The following is a 16,848-nucleotide window of genomic DNA, read 5'->3' as shown; positions in this document are numbered from 1 at the left end:
ATGGAGAGAGTTTTTCTCCAAAACCCTAAAATAATCCCTAAATTATGAGGATGGGAGAGAGATACAGAACCGGATGGGGATGCTCTTATCCCCGTTGTTTTGCGTCTAATCCTAATTTAGGAATTCAAAAAATTTCAAATATTTTTAAGAATATTTCACTATTATTTATTTATTTATTATTATTATTATTCACTTCTATTTAATATTTTATTATTATTTTTTTATTATTATGTACAGAATATTCAAAAATACTTCACTACCTAAATATAACCTTAGTTAACCAATTTTATATACAAAAGCATACTATAGGATGTGATTTAATAGTTTTATAAATTAAAAAATAAAATAAAAAAATGGCCACTAAATTTAGATTTATTTGTTGATTTATTTTTTATTAGATGCGTTTCAGTACGGGTGGGTTTTATTATTTTTCAATAAAAATTAATGTGCAAAGGGGCTTGATTTAAACCGGGCCTAAACTAGACCGTCTTGTTGTAGTTATTTATTTATTTTTTGAAGTATGACCAATATATATTCGCAGAAGTATCTCGGATGGTCGGTTAAGGCTCCATTTAGTTATTAATTAGATGATGTGTAAATAGTAATAAAGTAATTTATAAATAATAATAAAATAATCTGAAAATATTTAAGAACAATTATATTCTCCAACATACACTAGATACCATAACTTTGTGAGTGATCGGATAGGTCTTCTAGGCAATGACCATTTTTTTGTATTCATTTTTTGGGAGGAGTTCAGTTAACGTCATTTTAGATAGAAAATTATAGTTGTAATTATGAATGTATAAGTACTGTACAATTATTTTAAAATAATTGTATAATAATAATAATAATTTTTTAATAATAAATCTCACTCTTTTTTAAAATGACTGCATAATACTTATGTATTTCATAATTGTATGTAACATTATTTTTTTATATATATATTATATATTATTCTTATCATACTGTATCGATCTAATATTATTCATCAAATATTTTAATATTTTAAAATAATAAGTTCAAACGTAATCAACAAGTCAGAGAAGTAGTAAAGGAAAGCGCAGTAAAAAAAAGAAAATTAAAAAAGAAAGGGAAATCATGTTTTTAACGAAGGTCAAATCTTGTGGCGTTGACTGCTCTTTACGTGACATTGTTTCAAACATACAGACCCCCCCGTGCACTATGGTGTTGAATGAATTGTCTCGTGGTCACAAAATTCTTCCCAAGTTGCTCCTCAAGTCCAAGACCATGAAAATCCATTCCAACCAAAACTTCCGCACACGTTTCACCATCTATTGACACAACCAACCACTTCATCGTTCTCCCTCTAGTTATTATTAAATGAAACGAAAAATGTCTGCAAAATGTTTGAGTCACGGGCTATACAGTGCAGTGAATGTTAGGGGATTAACGATTAGAAACTTGATCGTAACTATAAGTACTACTTAGAAACTTCTCCTAATTCTCTTGTTTATAATAAAAAATTCTTCTCATCAGTCATTATTTATCATTTCACATCTTATATTTTATAAAAAAAATCCGTACACCCTATGTAAAGCTATAGGCGTGAAGTGTGGGATGTGAACGGTGGTTGATTTGTAGCAAAACTCATTTATAATTTGTTACATAAATATTACAATTAAGATGGAATTCATTCAATCATACAAAAATTAAAATATAAATATTTTTGTTGCGTTTAATGGGGCTAGGATTAAAATAAGTATTTATTTTATGATATGCCCCATCAGACAGCTTGAACGTTACGTGACCAAGTCAGAAATGGGTAACCACTAATCAGTATGCCAGGGCAAAGAGACATTATTCATACATACAATAGACAATACAAAAATACAAATGGTTTCTCGGGGTCATTTCTTTGGCTTTTCTTTAAGAGGACAATAGGGTAGTAATGTCTGACCAGCAAAACCATAAAAAGAAAGAAAAATAGAAGATGAAAACGACAGGAACGTGCCTTTCCGTAATGAGCAATGTACGGTTTGGTCTACAACTTACTATGTCGACCAAATCCTCTCTCTCACACACACACACATCAATTTTTCGGTGGTCAAGCTTCAACCTTTAATTTTCATTTCCTTGATTTGACTATAAGATTTCAGCAGTCTTATAAAACATGAATATTTTTATTTTTTTACCAAGTTTTGAAGACATTTTGCACAGAATCAATGTATTTTTTTTTAATCAAACAATCCATTTGTTTATGCAAAATTAATGCATGTTTAAGCAATCAAATACTATTCTTAAAAGGCAACTTTGAAAATTGAAATATAAGGTTCCGTTTAGATATTAAAATGAGTTAAATTAAGTTATAAATAATAATATTATGTGAGTTATATTGAAATAAGTTTAACATTTTTAAATTGAGATAGAGTTAACTTTTTAGATTAAAATGTATGAAATGAGTTTAGATAAATTTATATTTTTTATGAGAAGTTGAAAAAGTAGTAGATCCATAAATGATTAGTTTGAGATGAATTGAGTTTGATTCAACAACTAAATATTGAATGTTTTAATTCAGAAACAATAAAAAAAAAGTAATGTTTTAGTGTAAAATAAAAACATTTATTCAAATTTTGATGACATTTTGCACCACCATGAATTTATAATCCTATAATTTGTTTATGCAAAATTAATGGATGTTTATACCTCAGTCACTATTTACTGTTATATCCTACACCTATAAATTTTTTTTATAAAGTATAAAGTATGAAATAGTAAATAGTGACTAATGAAAATAATTTTTTAAAATAATTGTTTTAAGTATTAATTGTGTATGACTAAGGCACGTATGACTAGAGATGGCCTCATTTGTCTAGCCCCTCTAGCCGCCCCTACTTGCTTTGCAACATTAGATTGCTTTTAGGTGGTTAAGATAAATGAACCAAAATTTTAAAGATAAAATTTGACTTAAGTTAAATGAGTATTTATTTTTATTTTTAAATTGCTTTTATATATATATATATATAATCTTAATAAAAGATTAATATAAAAATATTAATTATTTTTTTCTACGCTCCTCTTGGGGCTATCAACTAATTAAGAGTTGATCCATCTTCATCGTTCTCTCTTAATTTATGCATCAGTCTATTAAATAAATAAAAAATAGAAAAATTCAATTTAGTAGTTCTGCACCACATACACCTGTTAAGAAAAATAAATAAAAAATAAAAACTCACATCAACAGATATATAATGTAGAGTTACTGAATAGAGTACCATAAAAAAAAAAAGAGATCAAGATGATTTCATAAATCTCTTTTTTTTTTTTTATATATATTTATTTGACCGTTTAAAACTTCTTAAAGATGAAATTCAGACGATTGTAGAGATTTCTAATCTCCACCTTTTATGATAAAAATAGAGAGAATCACCCACATGCAAATAGAATTATTGTGAATATATATATATATATAAATGTATAAAATATGTATGTATGTATGTATGCATATGTATTTAAGTATAATAGGTAATTTGTTTGTGCACGGGAGATGGATTTGGGAGAATCTCAACTGGTATCGTGCGTACTGGAAGTAACGGTTGGACGAAGCCAATCTGGGGACTGGAACTGAGAGACAAAAGGTACCACACCCCCTGCCTTTCTCCTTTCTCCTTTCTCCTTTCTCCTTTAGTGTTTTTTTTTGGTTGAAATCTGCTTTCTGCTTTAGTGCATGAAATAAAACTAGACCAATTTGTACAGAATGAATACTTTAATTACGATAAGAAAAGCATAGCCATTAGAAAAAAAGTAGCTAGAAAAGATAGATAAGATCTCAAACACGCACAAAGAATAAAAACAAACCTCATGTGGCCCACGTGTAGCCATGGTTGCACGTTGGGACCCACATTGTGGATTTCCATGTCATGAGTTATTACTTTTTTTTCTTTTTCTTTTTATTTTTAAAAAAGGGGACCACAATCGTGCTTTCAGATGATATAAAGAATGATTTGAATAGTATATGAGAAATGTTATAAAAATTTTACACAATCCCTTACTATTCATACAATCTCCACAAATCACATTTTTTTTTAATTTTTTTTGTTTTATTAAATATTTAATATATGAATAATAAATATAATAATTGAATTAATTTTAAAAAAATAAACTCGATTGTTTTTAAATATTAAAAAATTTAAAAATTTAAAAAAATATGATGTGTGAAGATTGGAGAGGTTATGTAGCATTATTCGAAATTCTATACATATGTTATTATTTATTTTCACATTTCATATTTATAATTTTTTTTTTGAGATGTACAGATATTTTTTATAAGATGTGAAATAATAAATAGTGACTGATGAAAAAAAATTTTCATCCATATATATATATATAATATCAACTTAGTTTTTCTTTTAATTAGATTGGTAATTTTAACACATCATCAGTTAGTGAATTTTCTTAGAAAATTATCAAATTCAAATCTTACTTGTCGAGTTCGATTATATAAATCCTGATCAAGTTTTGAGTATAAATTTTATATTAAATTTAAAAACATAAAATAATTATAAATCATGATTAAAATAACGAATATTAATGTCATTTTTTTTTTTACAAGATATCTAAAAGAATTTGAATTCATGATCTCTTTGCATAAAAAAAAGCCTCTTATTTCTATATCAACTTTTGCACCTTTATAGCTTGTTTTTATCTTTTTTTTTTTATCGTTCGCGGTATATAAAGCCAAAACGGTAGGTCGGCGGTTGCTTTCTTTAGTCGCCCTGCATGAGTGATGACTGTATGGTACGGCATTCTACGGAAGGACCACTCGCCACTGCTTTTTGAACCGTGCGTTAGTTTTAAGTTGGTGAGTTCCACGTTCCACCTCCTCCCACACGCCTTCGCATCCGACAATTCAATGTGTTTCGGCTCTTGGGGCTTCTTTGGGACATTAGGATTTAGGATCTCATTCTATTTTATTCTTAAATATAATTTAAATATAATTTTTTCAAATTAATTATTATAATTTTTTCAAATTTTTAAATAAAAAATAATTCTAATTTTTCTCAAATCTCTAAATAAAAATTATATTATAAAATTATATTCTTACAATATTTTAATTTTATAATATTTTTTATTTAATTTTTTATCTCTCTTTTCTCAAAATTAAAAAAGACTCAATTCAAAATATCTCACTACTATTTACAAACTATCTTAGTGTTATTCACAAAATTTTCATCTCATCTCACTCATTTTTAACGCTAATTAAAGTTTTATTTGAATAATGAGTTAATCTCAATTCATCTTATATAATTATTATAATTTTTTTAAATTTTTTAAACAAAATATAATAAACAATTTAACTTTTTTAAATTCAAAAATAAAAATTATATTCTAACAATATTTTATTTAATTTTCAACTCTTATCTCATCTTAACTCAACTCACTATCCAAATCTCTCTATCTATATTGGGAGGTAAGGCTTTATTGGGATAAATATATTATTATAAAAATATTTATGTATTCCACTTGATTCCATTTTATATAAGTTTTGTACATTCCACTCCGAATAAAGTTTATTCAAACAGGAAATATCAAAAGGAAGTTTCTATACCAAACATAAAAATCTTCATACAGCCTCTTGATTTTTTTTTATTATTTTTTTTATTATTATTTTTTTATTTTTATTTTACGGGATGTGGAGGGTTCGAACTCGGTTTTTTTATCTAGAAATTAGGTCTTATTGCATCTCGTACAAAGAATCTTGATGCCTCATGCTTCCTCATTTTTACTCATTAGGATAATACGAGATGAGTGCTACATCTACCGGAAGATCTTAAAAAAATACACAATCAAATTTAATATTTGTTGATCTGGTACATTAAATTATAAAATTATTTTTATTATAAAGTAGATAGAGCAATGTTACATACCGTCTCTATTTGGAGACTACAATATAAGTCTAAGTAATTTCATCTTTAAAATTTTTTAAAATTACAAAAATATTTCTCTTAAAATAATATTTTTTCTCATTTAATAAAGAGTCTGCACATACAATCTCCAAGTGGGGATTGCAAATAGAATTTTTTTTTCAATTAAAAAAATGAGAAATTCTATTTACAAATTTGGAGATCACATGTGCAAGCCCTTCATTAAATGAAAAAAAAAATATCATTTTAATAAGAATATTATTATAATTTTAAACAAATTTAAAGATAAAATTAATTAGATTTATAATACAGTCCACATTTAAAGACTCTAAATAGCACTGCTCTATTCAATAATATTTATCCGACTTGATTTAGACTGAACCGGTGAATCGAGACAAATAGGCTAACTTTTAAGGAAATCCAAGGTGCAAAACTCACTATCACTGAAGACAAGGCCAAATCAACCTACAAAGTTATACATTTCCAGCACAAATATAGAGGATAACTTAACACTTACCTGAGACACTACCAAGCGCCTAGAGGCACACATACTTTATACAGAAGCCTCACGAATATTGAAAATAGCATAAGGGAGAAGCATGAGAAGCTTTTGAATTTTGGAAAATATACACCACAAAGCAATGTGAAGGCAAAGAGCCACTTGATATCCTTGACATTAATACGACCGAAAAGACACCATTAAAGTCATCAAGAGATGTACCAATAAAAGTGAAAAGGAAACGATATTAGGGTAGCCAAGCGACGAGAGCCACCTCAAACTTTGGAGCCGTGTACACGTTAGAAGAAAGATCCTGGCCTTAATGACAAGATGGATTCAAGATTAATAATAATTCACACTATACTAGTCTGGTGAGAATTAGCGGGGTATTTATGAGGAGTTTTTCCCCCTCTGTCTTAGCGGGCCTGATAAGGGTGACTAAGGGGACAAGAAGCAAAGGCCCAACCTAGAACAAGTAGACTCTTCGGCCCGACTAGCAGGTAGGCTCTTCTAGACACTACCTGCATAAGGGAACGTGTTGCAGGGGGATGTGACTCGTCGACCTGGAGACCCCTCGAATAGTATCTAACTTTTGAGTGCTTGCTCGTGTAATGAGCGGAAAGTACGGGGGACCCTCGATCCCCTGACATGGGAGGTATCAACAGACCACCAAGGACACCACCGGGGTGAGGCAAATTAGGAAATCACGCTGTATTAATGACACCACTACCCGAGCTACATGCCATATTAATGATGCCGTTGGAGAGCCATACCGTATTAAAGGACTCTGACAAAAGAAACAGCACGAAAGACATAGACTCTATGGGAGTAGACACGATTTATCCCCACTATACTCCTAGTATAAATAGCAACTCTGAAGTACGAGAAATTCACTCTGATCCCTATACTCACTTACTAATTTACAAACTTCCAAGAAACTTTACTGACTTTGATATCGGAACTCCCTGGCTCCAAGGCCACCGTCTCCTAGATTGTATTTTTCTCTATTTTCGTAGGCCCAAATTTTAAAAACCTGAGTTGTTGGAATCTGACCCAAAGGCGTATGAAACATGATGTTAACACCCAGTATCTTTATTTTTTTAAGGGAAATTATCATCATTCATTTATTAGAAAAACTTACATCTATGACCGGATACATTCTAGGATGTCTCATATCAAACATGACATCATAAACCAAAATAATACATTTTAAGCTCTACCAGTACACTATTTCCTTCTATGATTGGTCTGGTCTTCACTATTGTTAATACTTTCTACAGACAAACATTCAAGAGACAACACTCTCATTCTAAACAAAGACTCAACCTCACTCTTCATAGAAAAAGATGATTCAACCTCTATAAATAAACGTCCAAGAGATTAATTTTTTTTTTAAATTAACAATAAGAAAACTAAAAGGGAAAACAATAAGATGGATACAAAAAAAAAAAAAAAAAAATAGATTACATTTTGGACCAACTCTGATAGACTTTAAAATTTGTGATGATCTGCGAAGGCAACACACTTGTCTTTTTTCAGCTACAAAGGCCATATTTGAATGGTCTAGTGGTGGCGAGTTTGGTGATCTGGAGCGTGTGTAAAAAAGAGATGCTGGAAGGGGTGGCGCATGAGGATCACACGCAGTAATTCTTGCAAAACCACCACTTTCTTTCGAATGATTTTCGACCTGTGAATCTGCTTGTATCGTGCATATCTCTCAGGAGTTGCTAGAAACCTGTAGATTTGTCTTTTTCGACATTAAAGAAGGCAAAAAGAAACGCTAAGAAAAAAAAAATCTTGCTAGACAAGGTGGGTGAATGGAGGAATGAAGGAAGGTGGGAGGGAAGGAGAGGCGAACGAAAATCAAATTTAAAACCCTTGATTTTTTATATCTCTTGGAATCTAATACTAATATTAGTAACATATATATATATATATATGGAAACTAATACTATATGGAATCTTTTTCGTTGTAATTATTGTTAAGTTACCTATGAACTTAGAAATGTCAAATATTATCTCTATCAAGGATAAATAGGAAATTTGACATATATTTTTCAGGATTTGTTTGGCAATACCAATGACAAGCTTGTTTGCAATATTCTTTTGTGTTCCTTCCACCTTTTTTCTATAACAAAGGCTTTTGGAAATCCTATAATATAAAGTCAAACTAAGCCAATTAAAGACGAACATGAGTGAAATTACAAAGCAATTTAAATGAGGAATATACCAATAGTACCGTAGAAATGATACTATTTTTTCCTGGCAATAAGATGTTATTATATTAACATTGAAGATAACACTAGTGTACGCGCTGAGTTTGCATATTAGAGAGAGATTGGATAAAAATGGTTGAAAATTCGAGGGAAAGGGCACGTCGGGAGGGACTCGTCGGATCCCCCCATTGGATTGTATTCCCATCTGACCTATTCACAAGCGTCCGTACAAGGTATGGACAAGCCAATGAAGCATGATATAGCCTTAGCCTTAAAAAGTGGAACATGAATATCACATTCTTGTTTTTTTTTGTTTCCTCAATTACGTCGCCATATCTACCTCCGCATCATTTGTAAATCGCGCTGGAGAGTCACGGATATTGATTGGAGTGTGTAACCACGCGTTGGAAAGAGCGTGACGGTTCGAAAAGTAACTTATATGAAAAGAGAGGAAAAAAAGACGAGGAGATAAAAGGGTGGGACATTGAAAATGAAGAGTCACGGAACTGTACCACAACGGACTACGGAAACTATACCGGAAATTGCGCTGCACCTGCGTTATTTATTTTATTTATTTATTATTACTATTATTTATCTCTCAGGTTTTTTTTTCAATCGATATTATTCTTTCTCTAGTATTTGACACTTTGTAGTTTGTACCATTCTATCTAGAATCGTTTAGATCGTGTGAAGTAAGTTAATTTTAAATAAGTTAAATAAAATATTATTTTAAAATTTAAAATAATTAAATTATTTATTATATTTTATATAAAAATTTAAAAAAATTATAATAATAAAATGAGATGAGATGGATTGAAAGTATTTCTATATTCAAACGGGATCTTATTCCTCCTTTTATATTATCAAAAATTTTGTATAATTATTTTTATGTATTTTTTGTACATTTTATTAATATAATTGGTTGTATTATTTTATTTAATATAAAATAATTATTTTAACCAATCACGTTAATAAAATATGTAAAAAGATTTAAAAAAAAATAACCGTACGTAACTAACTCTTTTATTATTTTTAGATTTCTCTCCGTTCAAAGATCTCGGGTTGGTGAACTAATATTTATAATAATTTATTTTCTAAACTTTTATATATTTACTGGCTTTCAGATATATTTTTGGACCCCAAATATTATAATCCTCTCTCCAACTTAAATGCAAAATATAAATTTATAAAAGAAAAACAAAGTGCCCTGATGGGTTATTTCAGTTTTCAACATTTATAATTTCGTACAGATATTCAAAAAATTTATACGAATATTAATAAATATTTTAAAATTCACGTCATGTCATATAATCTCTTCTGTATTTAAATAAAAAAAATACTGATTTTTTTATTTTTTATTTTATTTTATTTTTTTCCCGGTGAGTTTGTGATATGATAAGAGTAGCGCCTCTTCAAAAGCTTTTTTGCCTATCAAATTAGTTCTCAGCTCACAGAAGCTTGTTGTATGAACTCAGTTGTCGAAGTCAAAACTCAAAACTTCTATATGAATTTTTTTTATATTAATCACATGTACTCACAAGCAAGTTGGAAAATTGGTAATTATTAACTAATTAATTGGTCTTTTTGTCATACCTTTCTTTTATTACAAGACTATTTCGTATCACCAACTCTCTGATACCAAAACAGCAGAAAAATGAGAAGCTGAAGCTGACTGAAGAAGAAGAGAAGGAAGAGAATAGAAGAATCAGAGTAAATTACATAATAATTAAATTATGCAAGCACAAATAAACAGGCGGTTAGACCAACCATATGCATGAATGAATATGCAAAATTAATTGTAATGAACATATAAGCTTTATTAAAATTAACAAGTTTAAAGTAATTACAAGCACAAGGTAGTGCAAGTTTGCACTTACAGAAATCAGGGTAAATAAGGAGACTCAATTTTAGAAGGAGAGGATCAGTTTTCTCTCGAATGTGAGTTCTGCCTTAGCACAAGAGTAAGGTTCTCCTTTTATAACATAAGGAGTTCCTGTTTATAATTATTAAAGTAAAATAGTAAATCAATCCGTGAGTGAACAGTAGGAACTGTTTAAGCACGGGCACAGGTGGTATCATCATCTTGTCTTCCAGCTGTCTTTGAGGCTGACTGCTTTAGGCATAAGATGACAAAATAACATTCGGTCGTCTCTGTGTCTTCCAGCTGTCTAGTCTTCTTTGAATTCAAGTAGTAGTCAATCATCTTCCAACTTTAGAATGTCTTCGGAGTCATGACCAAATAGGTTACTGCACGAAGCCTCTGAGGATGCTTTTGAATTCTCATTATCTTCAGAATTATTACTCGCTGACTTAGACAGTTATTGCTCAAGCAATTTTATTAAATCTTTTTTATCAAGTCTGTTGAGGATATTATCTTTGGCAGACTTAGGAGATTTCTTTGAGGAGGAGCTAGTGACTTTTCCTCTTGTTAAAGCTGTTGGTGAATTATGGGTCTGAATTAATAAAGGGTATTCAGGAACAGGTGAACCAGATTTGATTGCTAGAAATTCCTTCTTGTCTTGTAGATCAGGAACGACTTGAGAGAAATCTTTAATCATCTGGTTAATTACTTTATCAATATATCCAAATCTATCTCACCATTTTGTAAAATAAGCTCGGGATATGATATTAGCATTCTTCTCATAGTTCCATTTGAAGATCCACGGTAGTTTGTAGTTCTTGTAAAAATGAAGCTCATAAGGAAATATAGCTGAATGCCGGTTTAGTTTATATATATATATATAATGAATGATTTAACCCTATATAATGGAAAGTGTAAAATGTAAACTTCACTTGGACCTTTCTCTTACTATTTTAATATAAATTTTACTATTTTTCTCTTATAAGAATCATTCAAATTTGAGGAGTTCAAATGATAGACAGACGAGTAATTAAGTAGAATCTATTAAAAGTTATTGAACATTTAGACTTGGTCGAAAAAACTCATAATAGATAATGTACAAGTTTTGTTATTCTAAGGACTCTACACTACACATCACACACCATCTTCGTGCCATTGTTTGATTTGAAAGAGGATTTAGAATAGAATTCTTCAAATACCTTTTTCTAGCTAGCTATTTATAAATAAAAGAACATACAATCCCAAATTAAGCCACCCAATTTTAGTAGTGTTAAAATATAAAATAAATAATAAAATCTACATATTTTTATCAGTTTAAGTTTAGGGACAAATATTAATTTCATATGGTATCGGAGCAGAGGTTCTGAGTTCAAACTCTGACTCTACACTCTATCCGATTTAATTAAATATTCAACGCGTTGAGCCATCTATTGAGGGAAAGTTTGGCCCACACCCGAGTGAGAGTGTTAAGATATAAAATAAATAATAAAATCTAGTTCTTTCAATCAGTTTAATTTTTTGGAATAAGTGGTAATTTCACAAGTAGCAAATTAAAATGCTGCTTAATGTTTTCGCAACTTTGAGAACCATTATTCACATCCCGTATACTTCAATTTCCTTTCTTTTCTGTTTTTTTTTTAAATAAATATTATTAATAAATAATTGAGAGAAAAAATCAGGACCATTACCAATCATCAAAATGCTGCTTACAAATTAAAAAGACATAAAATAAATAAAACTCTGCTTATTATATCTATAACTGATAGATATACTCTGAACATTTCATACTCTTATACAACCAAATTAATCATACAACCACATAACATTTGCGCGCCCATTGTATGATTTTTTTTTCCTTCTATTTTTTTTAATAAAATAGAAAGAGAAAAGATATTTATAACTGTAAATTTTACAACCGACACATAATCGCTTTGAAAAAAGTGAATAAAATATAAGATCTATATAAAAAAATTAATTTTTTAATAGTAGATTCTACTATTTTTCAAAACGATTATGCGACGTTTACGCATTTTACGATTATACGTAGAATTATTCAATATTTTCTATTACGCTGATCAAAAGATAAAAACTAGCAACGCAATTAAACTAGAAATTAAATTAGTTGAATTTTGCGGGCTGTCGTGAGCAGTACTACAAGTGTCTTTTAATAGGCTCTCAAACGGACAGTAATTTTATGAAAAGTTATGGCTGAAAATTCTTAGAAAAACGTCCGCAAACTCAGACATAAAAACAGTACAAAATTAGTAAGTTAAGATTGAGAGGTTTATGTCCGGTTTAATTAATTAAATGAGTTAAATTTTGGCAAAATACTTGATGAAGTCGGTTATAGAAACTCAACAAGAAATGTGAATACCATTACAATTAATTCACAGCTTATTTTATAATCAATAAATATAATTACAACATCTCATTAAAATTAATCTCGATTTTACATTATTATTTTCAATTTAAAATAAAGTTATAAAATAATTACAGAAGTATTAAAAATTTATTAATTTTTCGAACTGGTGTGCCCCCACTAATTTTTCGTACAATTAGTGATTGGACTAAACAAATTTCAGTGAAATCTAAAATATAGTTAAATTTTGTATAAATGACCTGTATTGGACTAATTAAAAATCTTTAACTTGGACTTTGAGTTAAATGAATTTCTAAAGTTGGAGAGTCACTATTCATTAATTAAACCCATATTTTATTCATAAACAATCAACAAGGTTTTATTAAATTCTTTTTAAAACTTTCATTAGTAAACAATGCTATATTATGTCTAGATTTCTCAAGAAATATTTCTTGTAAATAAGGCTATATATTATGTTAGATAATTAGGTTGATATGAAAAATAGTTAAGAAATAAAAATTTTAAATAAAAATTAAGTTATTAATTAATATATAGAGTGTATTTATAAAATATATATAAAAAATTTATTAGAAAAATAATATTATTAAAATACATAATATTATATTATTATTTTGACTTTACAATAGATAATCTAATATGAATTAATATCTTCAATAACTTTAACTTTAGCAAAAATACTCCATTACTATTTATTAATATCTAATAATACCTCAAGCATTCTCAAAATATTTTACTATAATTTACCTATATTTTACTACTATTTATTATTTTTTATTACAATTTAATATTTTATTATTATTATTTTATTACTATTCACCACTCTTATCAACATTTCTCAATATTTCTCGTTACCCAAAAATATCCTTAGTCAAATTTTAAACTGACCAATGCTCTAATCTCCTTTGCCTTTCACCTTATCGTTTTATAAATTAAAAAAGAAAAAAAAAAAGAAAAAAAGAAGAAAAAGGGAAGAGTGCCAAGCAGCCAGTCTCACCTGCCCCGGACGGCTTTCATGATACTTCTGCATGGTGAATCATACTGTATATCCTCGAACTTATCTAAAAATAAATAAAGAAATAGAGAAAGGTAAATAAAAAATAAAATAAAGAAAGGAGAGAGAGTGCCCCCTACTAATTGTACCTCTCAAGTACGCCTACCTGTACCTCCCAACAATTCTGTCATCATGACCTTTCTATGTCTACAGTACACTGCTTTTCTATTCTCTCTCTTACCCTTTATATATTACCCCCCTTCTCGCCTGCACACCCACCACGCTCTCTCTCACCTCCCACTTTCCTCCTCCTTTCTTCGTCTTCTTCTCTTTCTGACTGTTTGGCAGCAGCTGCTCCTCCTTCTTCTTCTTCTTTGTAAACATGAAACAGCTTATTCGCCGCCTCTCCCGTGTCGCCGACTCGTCTCAGTACTGCCTGCTCGGGTCTAACCCAGATCAGGGCCGCCAGCCTCGCCGGGTTGAGTCCTTCCGGGCAAAGCTGCGCCGGTCGTCTTCCAATTCTCCCGTGGTCCCCCAGGGCCACGTGCCGGTCTACGTGGGCGACGAGATGGAGCGGTTCGTGGTTTCCGCGGAGCTCCTCAACCACCCTGTTTTCGTCAAGCTGCTCAACAAGTCGGCTCAGGAGTACGGCTACGAGCAAAAGGGCGTGCTCCGCATCCCCTGTCACGTCCTCGTCTTCGAGCGCGTCCTCGAAGCCCTCCGCCTCGGCCAAGACCACTCGCGTGATCTCCACGACCTCCTCATGTCCTTGTCCTCTGACGACTTCTTCTGAGGATTACCCCCCCTTCTCTTCTTCTTTCTTTTTTTTTTCTTTTACATTTCTTAGATTGTCAGCGAGGTTAGAAGAGAGAAAAGAGACAGACCTCTAATATGGTGATTTACGGAGATCCTTGTTTTTCCTTGTTCCTTTCTTTTTTTGTAAATATATTTTGAGATCTTTGTCGTCGTCCTCATCAGATATAAAGAAAGAGATGCAGACAATTAGGGTTTTGTTTCTTGTTGTTTGGTTGTACAGAAGGGAAAAAGAATCATGATCTGTAGTAGTAATATTACTCCTCTATGTTACTGAAACGACAATGCAGTACTTGTTTTTTTATTTTTTATTTTTTTTAATATATATTTGCCCAAATCTTTGATTTATTCACCTTTTGTTTTGCCGTGTTTGTTTTCTTCAAAACCATCATGTCGAATGAAAAGATTTCTTTGGAGGAAAAAAGATCGATCTTAAATTAGTTGCCGTGAAAAAAAAAAAAAAAAAAAAACAAAACACAGAGAGATTTCTCGAATTTTTATCAATAAAGATAAAACAGAACCTGTAGTAGCATTAAGGATTTTTGGTCTTTTGTTTTTCTTGTTATTTAATTTTTCTTGGGCATCTAGATGCATTTCTCCCGGAATCCAAACAGTCAGCAGCCACAGTCGTCTTGTCTGCCGTAGGGGGCGTGAAGTTGGGGGGAAATTACGGAAATAGTTTGTAGTTATGGAGCAGGCAGGGGAAGTGTGAGGGTTGCAAACTGAAACGGATCATTGTGGGTGGTTTAGTTTCCCGTCATATGCGGTGGGCAATTCAATTCAAGTTTTCATCGCGGGGGCCAGTTTTGGTTTTGTTTTTGTTTTTGCTGTTTTTTGTCTTGTCTTGTGTCGTTTTGTTTTCAGGGTCAGTTTCGTCATTTGACATTATTACCTGTCTTCTTGGGATTGGAGGGGACATGCACGACAGAAATAATATTTACAGTCATAAATTATGTAAGTATTGTATATTTTCTTTTAGAAAAATTCTATATATCATATTATCATTTTATTTTCATCCCATTAAGTATGATGTGACACATTTATTATCATTAAATGATCATTTATTACATACTTCTTTATCATCTAATGATAATGAATGTATCACATATTATTTAATATAATTAAAATATGATAAGTGTGTGATGTATAATATTATTCTTTTTTTTTTTAAAATGATAAGTATTATAAGATTCACATAAAAAAATTATTTTTTTAACAATTGATCTATTTTATTTTAAAAATAATTGCGCACTATTTACATATTCTAAACTGCGTGTAACATTACTCGAAGAATAATAATGAGAATATGCGGTTTGACGGTGGTGGTGCCGTTTCAGTTTTGTTCTGAATTTTTTGTAGGAGGATAAACATTTTGTTTGATTATATATATATATATATATATATATATAATTAGTTTTTATTTTGTCCTTTTTAGTTCATGCTCACATTTTGTTTATTTGATAAGATCTTGAGTTTAAGCACCACCCAACTTTCGGAAGGTCTAAAACTTCGACATTTTCATATTTTATATTTTTATTATTTTATGATAAAAGACTTGAACATAATTGGTTTGGTCGTTGATTCATTTCTATGGAAAATCTACTTCATCAGATTTAGGTGCGTTTGGAACTTGGATTGAATTAAGATTAATTCAGTTTAATTTAATTTTAAGTCGAGTCTAATATTCAAATATCAAACTCTCAAATCACTAAAGTCATCTCAATTCAAAACTTTCTTATACGTGAGACCCATAATATTTTCTAACTCAACATCTCTTTATACGTGAAACCTATAACTTTTTTTAACTTCTTATAACTACATCTAAACTCATCTTAATATTAAAATACATCTAACCTCATTTTAGGTGGTCTCACAAAATTCATTCAATCATCTCAAGTCAGCCCAACATCCAAACAAGACCTTAACGATACTAAACATAACTATTGATACAATACTCAATTTGAGTAGATCATCCATTTTTGCCATCATCTTTTAAAAGAAAGAATAATGATATATATATTGGGTGTTGCTCTTTGGAGTCCCACACGGTGGGAAATGAAGAAGAAGCAAGGCCAAGGCCTATAAAAGGAGGCTTAGCCTCCTTGGTTAATCACCCTCAGTCATAGACTTAGCTAGTAACTTGTGATTCTAGAAAAATTTTTCTGTTATCATTTTTGTAAAAAGGGAAGAGGTGAGAGTTAAA

At 30.2% G+C, this 16,848-nt stretch overlaps 1 protein-coding gene across 1 annotated transcript; it reads left to right on the top strand.

Annotated features, from left to right (window-relative positions):
* The first annotated feature begins 14,076 nt into the window (after window positions 1-14,076).
* LOC121236154 (auxin-responsive protein SAUR71-like) lies at window positions 14,077-14,924 on the top strand. Its single transcript, XM_041132674.1, has one exon. The coding sequence runs from the start codon at window positions 14,215-14,217 to the stop codon at window positions 14,623-14,625; it is 411 nt and encodes a 136-aa protein (XP_040988608.1). The 5' UTR covers window positions 14,077-14,214; the 3' UTR covers window positions 14,626-14,924.
* The last annotated feature ends 1,924 nt before the right edge of the window (window positions 14,925-16,848 follow it).

The sequence above is a fragment of the Juglans microcarpa x Juglans regia genome, chromosome 6D, assembly GCF_004785595.1.
Source record: "Juglans microcarpa x Juglans regia isolate MS1-56 chromosome 6D, Jm3101_v1.0, whole genome shotgun sequence".
Taxonomy (NCBI): Eukaryota; Viridiplantae; Streptophyta; class Magnoliopsida; order Fagales; family Juglandaceae; genus Juglans; species Juglans microcarpa x Juglans regia.
This window is presented reverse-complemented; position numbering and strand designations above follow the sequence as displayed.